This window comes from Falco rusticolus, chromosome 3, assembly GCF_015220075.1.
Source record: "Falco rusticolus isolate bFalRus1 chromosome 3, bFalRus1.pri, whole genome shotgun sequence".
Lineage (NCBI taxonomy): Eukaryota > Metazoa > Chordata > Aves > Falconiformes > Falconidae > Falco > Falco rusticolus.
The window spans coordinates 112,019,702-112,037,972 of record NC_051189.1 but is presented as its reverse complement, the minus strand read 5'-3'; the positions used below and the strand labels follow the sequence as shown (position 1 = coordinate 112,037,972).

The 18,271-nt window shown below is 48.7% G+C and overlaps 1 protein-coding gene across 7 annotated transcripts in view; it reads right to left on the bottom strand.

Annotated features, from left to right (window-relative positions):
- CASZ1 (castor zinc finger 1) overlaps positions 1-18,271 on the bottom strand; it is a 208,169-nt gene that overhangs the window by 34,144 nt on the left and 155,754 nt on the right. For all 7 annotated transcript variants that reach the window (XM_037378585.1, XM_037378583.1, XM_037378581.1 and 4 more), the window contains 4 exons: positions 17,334-17,903; positions 9,722-10,562; positions 6,859-6,927; positions 1,912-2,002 (listed from right to left, as the gene is read on the bottom strand). In XM_037378585.1, coding sequence (XP_037234482.1) covers positions 1,912-2,002; positions 6,859-6,927; positions 9,722-10,562; positions 17,334-17,903 — 1,571 coding nt within the window. The remainder of the gene's footprint in view (positions 1-1,911; positions 2,003-6,858; positions 6,928-9,721; positions 10,563-17,333; positions 17,904-18,271) is intronic.

Genomic DNA, 18,271 nt, shown 5'->3' with positions numbered 1-18,271 from the left:
AAAGGGGAACTGTGTGCATGGATCTTCTTGGTAAAGGGAAAGTATCTATGCATGAAAAGTGGTAAACATGTCACTGGGGTGGTGTCCAGAATACATTCCCTGCAGCTTTAAGGCTGCAATTCTTCTAACGTAATTTTAGCTGCTACTATCTCAAGAACTGCTATAGTTAGAAAGCAAACCAGTGAACGAACTGGCCTACAAGAGAGTAATCCAAGCTTCCAAATCACTCACTGTAGTGGTTAGCAAGACACAGGCTGCCACGTTCATGTCAGACTAGAAACTGGGAAGAACACTCTACTCTCTTACAATATCTTCCCATTGTAAGTCTTCTGCCTCCCCTACAAGTTAGGATGGCTTTGTTAGGGAAACAGGGACACAGAACTTGCTTCCAGTCACAGAAAAAGATGGTAGCAGAGCTCAGAGCTCAATCTGTATGACCAGAACATCCTTTTCATCCTCTACCTACTTGAAGTAATGAAGGGGTACCCCACTGTCAGAGCAGGCTAAGTGCCTTTAAAATGAAGCTTTTCATTTCTATTTCCCACAGACATCAATATTTAACAGTGAAGGTGGGAAAGTAAATCTGATTTTTTAAAAAAAGAAATCAATATCCATTTATTTTGAGGAGTAATTGAAAAGGCCTGTATTCTAATGTTTAACAACTTTTCTAGTCTCCCTCACAGGAAACAAATGATTATCGCTTCCACTCTTTCCTCCTATAATATCAATCCTGATCAATCCTGTTGGTATTGGCACAGGAATATATGGATATAGATTTCAACAGGAATCCCTTGGAGGCTGGAGGTATGATTTCCCAGGGCGTACATCCAGGATTGCTATTGCCAATCATCGTTAATTTGTGCCCACTTATTACAGAGCGTTACTTATTCTAAAATATATCTCAGCCATAAAATAATTTGCATTTTAAAAAGCAGCCTAAATCCTTATTCCCTGCGAGACCAGACAGCTCCTTTGCAAGCAGCTTCCAGACTCCTTAGGAAATAATCATGAGGCCAATCATAATAATAGGTTTTTCTGTCTTTCCATCCTTTGTGTCTCTCTCTTTCTGATGCAGAGATTCCCATGTCACAGTTGGGACAGACTCGTCTCAATCACCAAACGCTGAGCGAGGAGGACCACTACATACATCCTAGAGACAAACTCTCCTTTGATCAACAGAAACCCACAGTCAAGCTCAGCAGATCCAGATCAACTTCCTATGCTGTGGTCAGACATTCCTTTGAGACCCAAAGGTCTCCTGGGGCAGGGCTGGAAGTTGTGTCTGATGCACAGTAAGAGTCAAACTCTGGGGCTCACACACATGCAGCCTGACCACAGAAATGGCAGTGTCAAACTCACAGACCTGGGAAGAGGGTAAACAAACACAGCACGTGACTCGGCTGGCTTGACGCTGCTACCCTGGCAATTCTCCCAGTAATTACAGCATCGCACATGCTCCTGCCCCCATGCTTTCCCCACAAATCCCGGACTGCTGCTGGTCTTACTGGGTGTTTTGTTGCAGTTACTGCTGCTCCAATGTCACTGGGGCAGCAGGAGGGAAAGAGACAGACTAACAGATCAGCATTCCCTGGTTTCGGGCACAATTTGTAACACAGCAGAATTTATTCTCTTGGTTTCACTGATATAAATGTGGAGTAGTTCTAACTGACTCGAGCTGATCTATATTCTGCTCTTTGTTACAGTGGTCTGGGTTTGGTTAAGTACTGTTAGAATGGGTTAAACGGGAACAAAATAGGGTTCTAGTAAGTTCAAAATATATCTTGCCCTTTTTCAGAACAGAAAAGCGAAGAGGCATGTGTATACGTGGGGGAGGAAAGCAGAGGACAACAGCCATCTCCCCCCGCTTTACATTCAGGTAGCTGTGCTGGTAACTTTTTACCATTCTTTTACCTGGTAGTTGCACTCTGGGTCAAGGCAGTGGTAATGTTCTCTGTACTGGTATGCACAGTGTATATGTCCACAGTGCTGACTGCCAGAGAACCTGCAAACATGGGAGGAGGACAGAAAAAAGAAAAGGAGAAAGAATAAAACAGTGTCCTGACAATAGTGCCTGTAAGCAAGGTACAAATAAAGTAAGTCCCATTCCTGCTTTCACCCCACATGTTTATGGCATTAAACCCCACCTCCTTTATCCCCTCCAAGGATGGTGACCCTCCTGCCTTTCTCTTCTTATTTGTCACTACTTAAAGGTGCTTCTTGAGCAGGATCATTTGGGTCTTGTACATCCCTAATCTGTCTGTCTTTCCCTTTGAAATGCATCTCAATTACCTAAGTTGCTTACTTGAGGAAGAGTAAGAAAGGAGGGATCCTTGAATTAAACATCATACAGTTCTGAAATTCTCATGTGTGAGTTTAGATACCACAGCAGTGACTTTCAGAAATCTCCCATGCCAGAAGGAGACAAATAAACATCGGTCAAATACGGGTTCCAAATTTTAGCTATACACTTGTCTAGCAGGACCTCAGAAGAGCTCAGGTATTCACTTGTTTGTACAAGTTAGGTCTCGAGGCTTTTTTTTAATCACAGCATGGTGTCACACTACAGGGAAGATTGTAAACCAGTGGATTACATGGAAAGCCACACAGAGATGATGGTCATGGCAAGATGACATAGGAATTTTCAATAAGATGGACTGATCAATGGAAAGATAGGTGAGATGGATCAACAGGAACAGAACAAAGCATTACAGGCAGACCACCTCAACCCTGTGCGTGCATCTTCTCCCATGCATGACAGCCCTGCTAATCTTCATTTTCCATGTGGATACAGGATTTGCTCACAACAAAAAATAATGCAATGCAAAAGAACAGGGTTTTCAGCCTGCCTGTGAGTGCAATTAAGAGTAGGACACAAGAAGCAACAGCCAACAACATGCACCCAACCCATTTCTGCAGGCCACTACCAAGTATTCCACACAGCAAATCTGGAAACTCCTGATATGCAGGGTGGAAAAACCCCCCAGAATAGCAGAAATGCCATATGATATCTACATACAAACAGACTGTATATAGAATGTATTGACTGAGAGACTCATCAGTAATTGGCAAAAAGAGACGATCCAGTAACGGGCTGATCAGTGCAATGAATTCTCTGATGTATACTTTACAGGACCCTGGAAGTGCTTGAAAGGGAAAAGCAGTGGAGAGAAGGGGACTCAGAGGGGAAACATTCAAAGATAAAGTACCATCTGCTCAAAGGTTCCTCAAAGGTTCCTCACGTCACTTAGTGCTAAACACAGCAGGAGTGCATATGATAAAGGGCATGGGAAAGAAAGAAGGGCGGGCAACGGGTAAAAAAGAAAAATTAGAGGAGTGAGGGTGTCCCACCACAACCAAGGATCGGAGCAGGAGCAGGGAAGATTATGGATCACCATAAGGTGAGGTAACGCTAAGCTACAGGATAGAAAAAGTTAGGATGAAAAGCAGTACTAAATAAGGCATTTCTGAAGCACAGTAAGGAAGAGGAGGTCAACTGTGGAGACAGCAGGGACTCCAGGAGATGGAAAGGGGACTTAATTGACAGACAAGGTAGACATTGCTAAAAAATTAAGTGACTTCTTTGCCTCAGCATTCACAAAGGGAGACAGGGACAGATGCCAGGAGCAGACATGCCTTTCCCTGGGGAAGGAGAAGAAATACTGCAGGAAATCAGGATCACGTCAGAACAGGTGATTGAGAAACTGGAACAAACCTCAGCAGTGGAGAAGAAACAAACCACAAGGCAAACAGCAAAGCTGGCTGCACAAACAAAGGTGTGGAACTGCAAGCAGAGGAAGCGATTCCTGCTAAACACCTGAGCAACTGTGAGGCTAGTACAGGGCAGCAGCCTGAGTCACTGTGACATTAACCAGGTACACGCAGCTCATCAGTAGATAGAACCAACTGGTCCTGCTAGTCCCAGGCTTTCTGGCAGCAGAACCACCAGCAGCTTTAAAGGAAAAAAATACTGCTCTGTGGAAAGCTTCTTCCCTATTCCACTGATGAGATGGTGGGGAGAGAGAGAGCAAAGGGCTGTGCAGGGCTGGAGAACTGTGGAGTGCAGACTAGGCAGAGAGAAGAGGAAGATAAAGACCTTGCTGAAAAATACACACCTTTGAAGCAAAGCACTCCAAAATATTATCAAAAGTGAGGATGCAAAATGACCAGAGATGCCCACTGCAGTAGAAGAAGGGCCAGAGGCTGAAGAGACCATGCCTGCATGGGATGAGTTAATTGAAGCATCCTAGCAGGAGTAGCTCACAGACTCAGCTTTAAAAGCAATAGCTAAACAAGCACTCTAGCACCTCAAACTCCTACCTTCCCTTCCACGTGCCACAGAAAGGTGTGTGTGGGGGGTGTCTACAGTGCAGGAAAGGAGAGGCAAGTGTTCCACCAGAGTGTGTGCTTGGGGAAGGAGGGAAGCGGCAAACACAGCACAAAGGAGAAATTCTGCTCTTTCAGTCTGTAAGGTTAGGCTCCTAAAGGGTTATATTTATCCTGTGTTTCTTCTGACACTTGAAACAGTTCAAAGCTATTAATTTTTAAAGCACAGCATCTGTTTAGCTTTTTCATAACAGCGAAAGCTTACACACCACACACTTACTTACACACATACACACGCGCACATTTACATGCACATACTCTAAGGTACATCAACACCCCTCTTAATTTACATGAATGTACCCACAATTTCCATGCACACAAACAGACACAAACACACGCACCTGAAACAAGCAAACTCACAGACTGTTTTAATCACACTGATATGCAAATGCAGACTCCTAAATTGTCCACATTTAGGCACATAGATTCATTTTCACAAGAACAACCCCCTCCCCCTTCCTTTACTTTAATCTGTTCACTTTTTTTTTTTTTTTGGCCAGAAAGAACTAGTCTTGATCTGGCAAGAGTTGATAAATAAATAATAATAAAAATAATAAATAAAGAAGTCAGCATGCTTAAAGAGTGTTTACAGACTCATTACCCTGTAACGATGATGTGAAAGAAGGAAGAAAAAAAACAACCCACCCCAATTACAAGGGGGGAGGAAACCCACACAGAAATAAATATTTAAGTAAGTGCTGCCAGAAGCACCATCTGCTGAGGCACTAATAATAATAATAATAATTTTTTCTGTGGTCTTTTTTTTTTTTAATTATAAATATACGGGGGGTGGGGGGAAACAACCCAACCCAAACTAGCCAAGTAAGAGGTTTTGTTTTGTTGTGTGAGAGAATGGATTATCCCTGGGTAGCTTTTGGCAGTGGCTTTGGCAAACTCATTAAGCTAATTATGCAGTACAGACATAAGAGTGTCGTGTCTCTCTCCCCCCACCACCCCTTGATTTTAAGGCTTTAGACTGTTTTTAAAATTGTGTGTAAACTGAAGGGAAGTGGCTGTGCTGCCAACGGGCGGCTTGCGGAGCTTTTTAAGCAGGATGTGGTGTCCCTTAGCTATCTCACAAGCCTCCCTCAGTTACCTGCCTGACCCAGGGGAAGGGGCTTGCAGAGCGCTACAAAGAGTGGATGTGGGTGAAGTGTTTATGCAGTTCTCTGCTTGAGAGGGGAACTGGGGACGGAAAGGGTGGCATCTCCTCTCTCTGCAAACTCTACAATTCCTGCAATCTCAGCAGTAAAAGGATGCTGCCCCTCCTGACCCGTGCAAAGATGGGCTCGAACCCCTGCTTTCACTCCTGTACCCTCCCAGGAAGCAGTGAGTTGCCACCTGCACCAGAGGCATTGCTGCCTGAGGAGCTGCATGTGGTGGTGCAGCTGTCCTCTCTTCCCATGTGGTCTTCTGCCTCCTTCTCCTACATGAGGATTTGAGCAAAAGGGAGGAAAGAAATCACCTCTCGCTCCACTCTCTAACTCAGGAGAGCACTGTTCCCACACTTTTTCCTTGCTGATGTGCCAAGATCTTCCCTTGCACCTTCCTAGCAGCTGACTGCCTCCCACAGGGAGGCTCTCTGTAGACTCTGGCAAGGTGGGAAGGCACAGTACACATTTCCCCGCCCTCTTGTTAGTAAGTGCCCAAGTGCTGGTGGGAACAAACCCTTCAGTTCTGTCTCTGGAGAGAAGTGTTTGCTTGCTTCCCTGTCTGGTGTCTTTCTGTATACATGGGGCTTTCGTAGTGAGCTTTCTCATAGTGCAGATGAAGGATTCAACAGGCTAGGGGCAAAGGCCCTACCATGAGCTATAGAACAGGCAGGTGTTATGCACTGATCTCCTCTGCTCCTCTGGCTCTCATGGCATTACTGACTGTCTCACCACAACAGCCTTGGGCTCCCTCTCAGCGTAACTCATTCCTGACCCAAGCTTGCCCACAGCTGCGATAAGATGCCCTAATCTGCACCTTATTCAGTGAGAGTTTCTGCAAAATTTTCTAGGATATTTTCTAGGATTGATGCCAAGACCTGCCTAAACTTGAGTGAGTTGTGAATTCTCCAGCCTAATTCTCAGAGGTGAGATGTTCTTTGCTTGCCTCCTGCAGGCACTGAATATGGTAGGGGGAAAAGGCTGGTGACAGCACAGCAATGGACAGAAAGGACAGTCCAGAGACAGCACACCCATTTAAATCCTGGGCTTCTGCAGTGAAATATTTTTCCACTATTTGTCACAAAATCTCACAGCTCTGGGGACCCGAGCATGCTCTTGGCATGCTTGTATACCACTCTCAGCTACCGCTCTCCCAAGCAAGGGAACAGAGCGAACAGAGCAAGTACAGATGCCAGAGGGAAATGGAAGTGCCAATGACTGGTTTAAACACTTGATCCAGATGGGCAAGACCTCATCTCTCCCACCACCACTCCACCCTCTTACTTCCAGCCCTCTCCCCAAGAAAGTCAAGAGTTTTGCCTACCTGGCAATATACTTCTGGTAAATATTTACGTCTTCGCTGACAGCTGGTTTGTCAGTGGGTAATCCATTCCTAATAAGAAACACACACGGCAGAGCTGGTTAGCAGGCAGGAACAGGGCACAGTCTAAGCTCCTCATTTCTCTCACATACCACTGACACATCGGGAGAGAGGGTCCAGCGAGGAGTACCCAGCAAAGACACCCATAGGTTTAACCTCGCTCCCCCTTTCCCTTCAAATCCGGTACCTTCATTTCCTAGGGAACCATACAGTCTGCCTACCACCCTGCCTGCACATTCCCTCTTTGCAGGACTCAGTTCAGTTTGCTGGAGACACTGAGAAGACCAACCATGAAAACCTGTTTCCACAGAAAAAAACTGAATACCCGTTTACAAACAAGTGATGGCCACATGAAAACAAACACCTCCCTGAAGCACCTTGCAACACTGCCCTTATGGGCATGGAAAGGCCTTCAAGACACATCTGCCCCAGGCTCAGTTGTGCTTCAGCTGCACTGTGAGCTACTGCACATTTCCTATGGCCAGCAGGTGCAGCGTGCTGCTACCTGGTACTGGGGTACTGGCAGCAATGCTACAGCCCCCTAGGTGGGGCTTTAATTGCCTCTGCTTTCACACAGATAGCCTAACTCTGATAGACAGGTGGCCCAGCAAAGGTATTTATGTATTTTAATCAATGACAAAATCAACCCAACTGCACGCAACTGTCACATAAGCCTGGGTTACTTAACATCATTAGCAAGCAGATGAAAATTACATACTCGGTGAGTTCAGCAAGAGGAAGAAGAGACAGAGGACCAGACTCCAGCCTAAGAGACAGTGGCATAGCACCACAGCCCCAGACAGGCTGCATGCAGCCTTCCTTCTCAGCTTTGCCCACACTCAACCTCCACTCCTCCTCGTGACAGCTCTGTAGCCTGGTTTCAACAATGACACCTTCGCACAGAGTTCACTTGAAGTAGGTAGATTAGTTCAGGTCGGGTTAATAGCATTAGGCGTTGGAGAGTCTAAACCCATGGCTAGAGTATACATGCCTATGTGTGAGAGTAAGGGGTAATTCCTGCCAGGTTATTTGGTCCCAATGGGGACTGTGAATGGAAAGCCAGGTCCCAGATACCACAGTTAGCGCTTCCTCCACCAGCACAATTAATGGGCTGCTTTCTTTTATCGTGAAAGCCTGTACCTAAGTAAGCAGCCTAAAGGAGAAGGGACCAGAGCCCCTCCTGTACTCCAACATGTGATTGGGACACTGCGAACTGCCAGGTTGAAGGCCCTGGTCACCCCCATTCCTGTTGCAGCCCCATGACGATGCCCCAGCTAAGGAAGTCCTGTGGCTAGAGGAGGGATCACCACAGTGCTACAAACCCACATCTGCAAGTGGCAGGAAATGAGCAAGAGAAAGGAAATCAAACTGGGATCCAAGTGCAACACTAAAGCAGGTAAGAAGAGGCTCACAGCCCCCCCAAGCACAGCTGTAGGCTGGCCGCTGAACTCCAGGCAGCTCAGTGTTCTGCAGACTCTTCAGGCACAGAGTCCCTGGCCAAGTCACCCATCACAACAAGGCACTGTGCCTACAGGAATATTTACAACACAGTGTTTTTTAGTAATAGGAGTCCCTGCCTGCCATCTGGAGCACATACAGGGTGCACCCTGACTGGGGGCCAGATGCAAATGTTAATAATCCTCTGCCCTTTCTCATACACCTTAACCATAGAGCTCCTAAATCTGTCGTCCAGCAGTTGGGAAATGACGGCTCCACATGGAAGACAGGCAGGGAAACACAGAAAGTGGGGGATGCAGACTCGCCTGAGACGGCAAAGAGCATTTGAGTGACAATTCAGCCCCAAGCCTCCTAGGTCTGCATATTAAACACAAAACAGCCTTCCTCCTTACCAGGGGGCAAAGTAGTAGGGTGCATGTGATGATATTTCCCACAGAAGTGCAGGACAGAGGTCCTAGACTTGCTAGAAATTACTCCACAGTATTCACAGCTCACAACAGCCCCAGGTCCACAGGGAGAAACAAGTAAATCCAAACCATGACAAGCAAGCAGAGAAGTCCCTGCCTTCCTCCCTGTTTGCAGCCTCATGTCCACATGTAGCTTTTCCACAGCTATCACCTTTGGAAGCCACATTAAAAAGTAACCCAAGGTTTGGCAAGGCCTTCAGATATCTCCATTCAGTCAATGGCATCACTGAAGAGACTGCCAGCAATGTATTTGTGGGAGGTTATAAGTGGTAACTGGGCTAATGAGTTTGCCCAGTCTGAGGGGTAATTGAATCACCTCTATTTGTGTAAAGAACAAGCAAATTAAGAAGACCCAGGCCTGGCCCCACAGAAGTATGTGTATGCCTAACTCCTATGAAAATTGATGGGAAAGTCTTCTGAGTTCTGGGACAAACAAGAAGCCCCATCTTGCTAACAGGAAAGTCAGAAGAGTTTCACCATTGAGTTAAATGGAAGCAAGGATTAGGTTCCCCTACAGACACAGCTGGACGCCTGGGGAACCAGAAGAAAGAGAAAGTAGCGTGGCCACAACCTTGTCCCTTAGAGTGCTGACAGCACCCTGTTGCCTCACCTTTCATTTTAACATACAAACCCAAGAGCTCGTAGGCTCTACACTCATGGCTATGACTGCTGATGGCAGGCCACATCCCTAGGGCAAATAAGATAGAGGTGCAGGGTGCAACAAAGGAGCCGACACTCCAACAGAGAAAGCAAAAAGAAACATCACATGAACAGCACAGTATTTATCACCACACAAACTGGAATTGCCCACTGATTCACACACAGACTTTAGGTACAATCCCCCATTAATACAAAGGTAAGAAAAGTGGAAGGACGCTTACTTTACTGTAGAGACTGTTCCAGTTGTGATGGAGTCTGTCTTGGAGAAAGTTGATTTCAGGTACTCAGGAGTGTTGAATGGCAATGAGACGGACTGCTCTGGCCCAGCTACGGGAGTGCTGCTGGGGGTACTGGCGAGAGGAGCCGGGGCCAGGCTGGGTGTTGGAGCTTTAACTGGAGTAAGCTTCTGAATGTTCCTCACATCATACTTGGAAGGTCGGCCTACCTTGCCTGTCTTGAAGGCAATGGCTCCTCCCATATCTGGGCTTCCTTCTCCAGGCTTGAAAAGGTGCAAGTACTTGACGTTTTCTAGGTCATACTTGGAGGCCTTCTTGTAAGTGTTGCCATTTTGTGGCCTGATGCTCTCACCCGTCTTCAGCTTCTGAATGAAGAAGTCATATTTGGAGGCCCGTGACATCAGGCCCTGCATCTGGGAACTGCTGGGAGAGGGCAGCGGCAGGATGGTGGCTTTGGTCTCCGTCAGCATGGAGGCATCTGGACCTGGCACCCGAATGGGCTGTGCCAGCACTGAGGAAGTTTCTTTGCCCAGCTTGGAGCCCAGCTCCTCAGATTTAGCCAAATGCATGGGCCAAGAGAGCTGCTCTCCAGCTTTCAGTTTGCGGATGTACTCCTCATACTTGGAGAAGCGGGCTCGTTTGCTCATGGCATCTTCACCAGGGAGAGAGGCAGCGGTCGCAGTGGCCTCTGAGGTAGCAGCATTCAGCTTGTCAAAGCTGATCTTGCGGGCCAGCTCATCCCGCATGTTCTGGTCGTCATAGCCAAACATGCCCAAGAACTCATTCATGGTGGTGGCGGCATAATCTCGCAGCGATGAAGCTTCCCCTACAGAGAACCAAAGTGAGAGAGTCACGCAAGGCGTTGATTTTTCTTCTCCTCCCATACCAGCACGAGTAGCGGGGAGGGGGAGGTAAGGGGAGAGGGGAACATGATCTACTGACGTTTGGCTCACTTGTTAGGTTTTACGACTCTTAAATTAATTTGTTTAAAAAAAAAAAAAGTAATTAATACCGGGGTAAAATAAAAAGAGTTCATCAATGCCAGGAAAATCAATTTCCTAAATGTTCTAGCCGATGGCTTTTCAGTACATTAAACAAAGTTTCATAAATGTCTCTGCACTCTTGCCTTGGCCTAATATGAAGAAAAAGTAATTTTACTGGAAGCGAAACCAATGCCAATATGCCAAGGTTTGTACAGTTCTGTCCTTGTGTATGTTTGTATATGGAAGGAGGTGCACAGAGGATAGACAGCAAGCAGTGTGTCTGCGTGCACAAGGAGGGGCAGAAACACGCAAGGTATGCCACGTGTGCTGGTGAACAACCCAGCTGAGAGCAGGCAGGACAGCATGGTGTGAAATGGGTAAGGGAGACAGGGCAAGACGATGTATGGGGTGGAGCAGGGGGAGGGCAGAATGGGAAATGCAGAGTAGAGCAGGAAAGCAGCAGAGGTGGAGATGAATTAAGATGGGGGAAGAGCAGCAAAGGCTACATGTATGAGCAGCTTGGCAGTGAGGAGAGGAGGGGAAGATGTGGAGAAAAGAAGGCAAGACAAAGACAGGAGAGTTCCCCATAGGTGTTGCGGTCCTCTTCCCTGTCAATCTTGCAAGAGTTCTTTTCACCCAGCTTGCTCCCTTCCTTCTCAACCCCAATGACCAGAGAGCTACTACTCTTCACGTGAAAAGGGGCCACAGTTCAGTGAAGGCTGCAGAAACCCACAGACAGCCTCCTGAGCAGCCCGGAACAGCTTCCAGTAAGACCACAAAAGGGAAAAGTCCACACAGGTGCAAAATAGGTCAGGAACAGCCTTCTCTTCCTCAGGATTTGGACTGAGGACAGAAGGAGCTGTTGTCCTGATGTGGTCTCTGGAGTGTGGGATGGGGAAGGGGCAAGGAAGGGGTTAGTCTACCTGAGCATAGGAAAAATAAGGGAGGAAAAATGCGCAAAAGCTGTCTTTCCTTGGGTCTCTCCCTCCCTTCCTCAGGCAGTTTCACAGGCCACCAGGAGGGGAAGAACACACATCTGGAGGTCACCCAATATCAGTGTAAAGGAGGAAATAAAGATTGCTCTGATGTGCCGGCTTGGACTCATTTAGGCTTCAGCCTGACACAGCGCTGCTCCTCCTCTCCCTCTTGCTTTCTCCTGCAGAGTAAAGATTTATTGTGTGCAGGAGTCCTTCAAACCTCCCTCGTCATCTTTTCCAATCACTCACTCTAGCTCTCACGGGCAAGCACGCTCATTCACAGGGAGCCAGCACAGGCAGGTACACTGGCTGCAGAATGGAGGTTCTGGGCACTGGGTCCAGCTCAAACCAAATCAGCACCACCTTGAAACGCAGTGGAAAAGGAAGGCACCAAGACACAGCCACAAAAGAGATCCACAAATCCAAACCATGAAAACTGATCCCTACAATTTGGGGGATCTGACAGCCAACGATGCCATACACACAGGCATGCACAGACAGGAGAGCGCGCCTGCGCACACAAGACCCAGTCAATGAGCAAGGTCGAAGTTCAATAGCCATCAGCTTCCACAAATGTTTCCACTGGACTATATGGAGGAAAAGACTGCCTGCAACGGGCAGTAAATTGCGCAAGGCCATGAAAGTCATACTCCTGTTTCAGTATTGCCTGGTATAGCAGTGTTCACCTAGCAGAAGTGCTGCTGCGCTAGCTGCCTGTGTATGCTGTACGTGAGAAAGGCAACGCAAAGAACATGCCTGAAGCCTGCAAGCAGAAGGACAAAGACATACTTGCTAAGCGCTGGGACCTGGTTTAGCCCAAAACGACTTTCCAGTTCTGAGCACTTAGGCCCAGCATCCTGCATGGGATTTTGGGATGCCTGACTCCAGAATAAACACCCTGTTATTTACAGAATGGGTAGCAATGCCCCTGCAGTGTCTGGCTCGGATTGTAGCTCTTTGTAGTACAACCTCATGGGTCAGCATTAATCTTAAAGGATGTTAAATGCAGAATCATGCCCCACAGTGTTCAATAACAAGACTTGTCAGAAGGAAACCACAAGGAAAGGCTGTATTACTCGATCCTCAGAGGTAGGATCATTTAATCTTGCTTCCCCACTTGACCCTCTCCTGCGGCACTTCCAACACCCTACCAAAGCCATCAACTTTATCTTTCACACACAGACATATTAAATAATTTCATCTCGCTTTAAAGCAGTTCTCCTTTTTACCTCTTTTTCTCACTTCTCCACCTCCATTTCAGTGTAACCCAATGACCCAACAAAAGTGATTAAACCCATGAAATCCCTACTGGGTCTAACACTTCCATGTTTCTGTTAAATCTGCTTTCCCTGTTCTGCTTTTCCTCTCTTTTTGGACCTGTAAAACAATCCCCCAGCCTCCTTCACAATGCCCTGACTTCCAAGCACTGCGCAGAAAAATTCTAGCCAGCCTGTGCCAAACTCCAAGAATACCACAGAGAGGACCTGATAGGAAATTTAAGCTATTAAGTGTGATTTTTACTAGCTTTAACAGCTGCCCTGAAAGCCAGCCAACTCCTTTCCTTCTTTATCCTAACCTGCAGCATATGAAAAAAAGAGAGGAGACCCTCTTTTTCAACGCCACATCTCCAATCAGTTTTACAAATCTCAGATCAGTTCAAGCGCCACAGACAATACAAATCCAGAGAGGAGATGCAAGGAAACCTAGTATTTCCTTGTAATACTGCAGAAAATGGAATGCTGTAGGAGACCACCTCCTTTTTAAACTTCTCTCACCTGCACACCTATCTTGGAAGCACCTTTGGTACCTACCTACCTACCCATGTAGCCAGACCTCAACTGGTGCAAACAATTAGATGCAAAACCCAAGACCATAGGAAAAGGGGAGTTGTCAGACCTCTTTTTGATCTTTACAAAGTCTGAGCTTGAGTTCAGATTTCACTACCCTCGATTTAATCCCCTCACCCCCCAAAACACTTCGCGTTCTGCTTTTCCTTTGCTCAAATCTGGTTCCAGATGATTGCAATACCTTCCCTGATCAACAGCTTTGCCAGTGCTGCTCAGTCTTTCCTTATCCACTTTTGAGTTGAAACCCTGGCCAGTTCCCACCACTCGCTGCCTAGCAAGTGCACCTTCACTCATCCCAGTGTGAGCCCGCCGACACATCCCCTAAAGTCAAAGGCAACCCTCCCTTACTTGCCCAGGCACCTAACCAGAAGGCTAGAGGCTCTGGAGGTGGAGGCACCTTATGGAAGGGAGCTGTCTCACCACAAAGATAGTATGAGAACCAGCCAACTCATTTCACATACACTTTCAAACAGCAGTGAAGAAAGAGGTAATTATTATTACCTCATCAACAGAAAACCCTCCTGATACCCACACGCAGACAGAAGTGAAGCAGGACAGCGGCTGGGAAACAAATCCCTGTGAGAAGTGCACAGCCCCGGCAGCCACAGGAAGCATTGTCCCTGGGTCTTCCTCCCCTCCCCTGCACAGCATTTTTCTCTCCTTTTCTAAGTGATAATAAAAGGGCTCCCTCTCCCCTTGCCGCTGCTCTCCATTTGTGGGCATTGCCAAAGAGCAGAGATCTCTGTGTCTCAGAGCAGCTATCGTATCACAAAGGATCCGAAGCTAGCAAAAAAGGGGCTAAAAATAGCCTGCAGCAGCACACTATATATGGAAGGAAAAGCCAAACAGCCCAAATGGAGCGCAAGGTCTGGATACTGGGGGATGGGACATCCCAGCCAGGGCTCTGTCCTTTATTCTGCTTGGGAGGGAAAGCATGTAGACTAGGGGGCTATAGGATAATATGCAAGGAACTGGAACTCACCATGCATGTCCTCCCAAGTGGAGTCTCCCCAGGAAATTATGAAGATAAATCCCCCCTTGTTTAAAACGGGGCCAATATTCCCTTCCTAAGAGACACAGCCAGTAGGCTAAGAAAAGGGGAGAACTCTGAAAGCTTGTACAGGGCAAAGCTCCTGGTGACTATTTTAGCTCACTATGTAAGAAACAGGCAGAGTAAGGAACATGGGACTGTATAGGAAAACTTCCTTGGGTATGTGTGCGTCAGCCAGAGATTGCGGAAAGGGATCTCTTCAGAGACTGTCTGGGGAAATCTAAATGCCATATATAAATGTGTGTAGAGAAGTATGGGTCAGTCAGTAGGCAGGAGAGGGTGCACAAATGAATGAAGAAACCTATCTGTATGCCCAGGTCAGCTTCTGACACCATCTCCCAACAGACGCCACCTTTGTGATTCCTGAACACCTTTCCTAGCTGTACCAGAGAGGGAGACACTTAAGGCAAGACTGAGCACCAACTCATTAGTCCCTTGTTTCCAAGGGGTGGCTCAGAAAAAGAAACAGGGATGCCATACATGTATGTTCTCCATCTTGTTTCAAAGCATGAGGATTAAACAGCATGGACCAAGTCTCTGCAAACTGCTGCCTGATGCATGGCAAGCCTGTCTGACCCTGGAAGGAGACAAAGGTGTCAGGGATTTGGCATTAAGACTACAGGAGAAGATGGAGGACATGAGCAGTAGCTGAAGTCCCATAAAGCAGGCCATGTGTGCACACATCATGACTCCAGGAAGCAGGAACCTTTCTCAGCCCCACAATTAGGATCACTTTCCCCACTGATCAAGAAAGCTAGTTAGAGACAGGATCCGGTTTTCTGTGGGACTCCTGCTTTTTACCCAAGTTTCCAGCTGATCAAAGTAGTACAGGCTCAACTTTAAATGCTGCTGAGCACTGCCAGCTCTGTATCTTCTGTGTCCTCAGAGGGAGCCACTGGTGGTCAGAACCTTCAAAACCAGGTTCCTGCGATGACTCCCCCAAAGCCGCATTGCCCAGGACAGGGCTTATTCCTCTCCTTTGATCTGACTGCCTCCTGCTACCTGGAAAAAAATGCTCCTTTTTGGTATAGCCAGTTTCAGATCTCACTGGAATAAATTTCACTTGCACCCAGCAATACGAGGTCTGAGAGGACTCGATGAACAGCTTAAAATCAATTTTCTAGAACACTGACATAAAAAGACAGACGAGGAAAAGAACTTTGTCCTCTCCAAAGCAAGGGATGTTTCAGTTTGTGCTTTCCAGGGAAATGTTGCAAACAACATTTACAACAAGGTTCCTGAAACAGACACTCAAGACCTGGCAGCGGGACTGTTTGCAAGTCAAATCCCATGTGGCCATCTATGTAAACCGGACCCCACATGTACGATTACCTGCCTTCAACACAGATGAGTCTTCAGCCCCCCGTGAATGCTTATACATTTTTTGCATAATCCTTTGACAATACAGACTTACAACAGCATTTTACTGAGAACTCCTACCTCAGTGAGAAACCTCAGTTCCTTTTCATTTTCCCCAGTTCGGTAATGTATTTTTTTACATTTCAGTTTTCGTAGCAAATAAAAGCTGCAAGGGGTGTGGGGGGGGTGGGGGGGTGGGGTGTGATTAAAACAAACTAAAAACAGAGTCCAGGCACAATCACCTTGTGTCTGGGAACGACAAGGGCTTTCCTATCAAAGGAAACTGAAGGTCACACTTTTCCTCATTGATCTTGCAATGTTTGTTAATTACTCTGTCACTGATGTGGCGAAGGATAATTAAACAGCTCTGTTTATATCTTATATGCATAATTATGTGCGCTGCCACTGAACTCGTGAAGACTAGAGAATGTGCCTCTCCAGAAGGGGAACGGACAGACGGAGATGAGTTTCAGCTGCGTTATTAACAGGAGGAGGAAAACATGCGCGCACACAAAAGGAGGAAAGTTTGATGGATTCACAAAGTGCCGAGATCAGGGGAGGGGTGCGTGCAGGTGGAGCGGATTAGGGGGAGATCTTTCAATTACAGATCCAGCCCAGCTGAGTGACAGATCGGGGGAGGGAGCTGCTCTGCCCTAATGGAGAGAATTCAATTTACCCTAAGCTATCACCAAGGCTTAGCACTCATGTTCCCCCAAAATCAATCTCGGGGGCGGGGGGCGAGGACCGGAAAGTGAGAAAAAAAATCACCTGGGGCTTCTGCAGCTTCTCTCCCCGGACCCGGCTTTTGAAGGGCCGCAGAAACAAGGCGGCAGCTGCCCCCGGGCCCGGCCGCGCTCCCCGCGGCGGGAAAGGCCTCAGGGCCCGAGGAAGCGGCGGCGCTCGGCCGGGAACCGGCAGCTTCCCCGCCCGGCCCTGCTCGGGACACGCTCCCGGCACCGCCCGGCCCGGCTGCCACCAGGGAAGCCGTCGCCTACCTCCTGCCTGCGCCGCGGCCGCGTCTGCCAGATCCTTCGCGCCGGCCGGCCGCGCTGCGCGGGGGCCCGTGCCCTCAGGTGCGGCCGCGAGGCGCCGCGAGCCCCTTCCCGCCCGTGGCCAGCGCGCGGGCCCGGCCCCGAGCGGCTGCAGCGCGGGCGGGGCCGCAACACCGCGCTCTGCCGCTGCTGCCCGCCACGGCGGCCGTGCCCGTGCCCCACGCAGCCCCTGCGCACCCCGCGGGCCGGCTCAGGCGGAGGCCAACGGCGCGGCCCCGGGCACGAAGCGCCAGGCCCCCGCCGGACCCGCGGCCCTGGCTGGCCCCGGGGTGCCAGCAGCGGCGGTGTCTGTCCCACCGCGGGGGCGCGGAGGGCGCGCAGGCCTTACCTGAGGCGGTTCCTGCCCCCAGCTTGGAGCCTGCCTCACCACTGGAGGACCGGTAGGCATCGTCTTTCGAGGCCGGCCCATCCGAATCCCTGTCGTCCAAGAAGGTGCCGTCCTGCGAGCCCCTCAGCGCATCCGCCTCATCCCCGTTATCTTCCTCTTCGCTACAGCCCTTGGGCTGCACCATGTAAACCCCTTCGGGGGGCACCTCCGTACTGTCGGCGCTCTTGCACTCCTTGCCCTCCACTCGCCCCAGCAAGGGCTCCTCGTTGTACTCCCCATTCACCCACTTCTCAATCACCTCCCTCCTCTTGTCCTCCTCAATCTTCTGCACGCGGCTGAGTCCATCTGAAAACTCCGTTCCCAGGTCCTTGGACCCAGGCTGAGGCAGGTCCTTGTTGCTGCTCTCCCGCTGCAGCCCCTTGTCCGCTCGCGCCTGTTCGGCTCCCCCGTGGTCAAAGACGACCTGGCGGCTCAGCTTGGCACAGATTGCATTTAGCTTCAGGCCGCCTTTGCGCTTGGCAGCCATTGTGGGTTTTCCTGAGGCTGCGTCAGTGCATATAGTTCTTTCAGCTAGAAAGAGAGACGGGAAAGAAGCAAAGAAGGGCATTAGTGAGATCAGATAACTGGAACCCAAACAGCAAATGGCTGGTCCCAACCCAACAGGCCTTCAGGCATGGCCAACATCATCCTCTGCAAGGTGGGACTGCTTTCTGTTTCTAAGCTCTGAGTGGAAGCCCAGCCAGGAGAGCCTGGTGAGAGGCACACCAAATCTGCCGGTACCAAAGGATGCCACTGGCCTCAAGAAAGAGCCACATCTTTCTGCTGGGACTGAACCAGGCTCAAAAGGCCCCAGACATTTCACAGGTAAACGTCGTACAGACCAGCCTTTGCTCCTGGCTCAGGCAGCATATGAGGTCTGTTAAAACCTGACTTGCTCT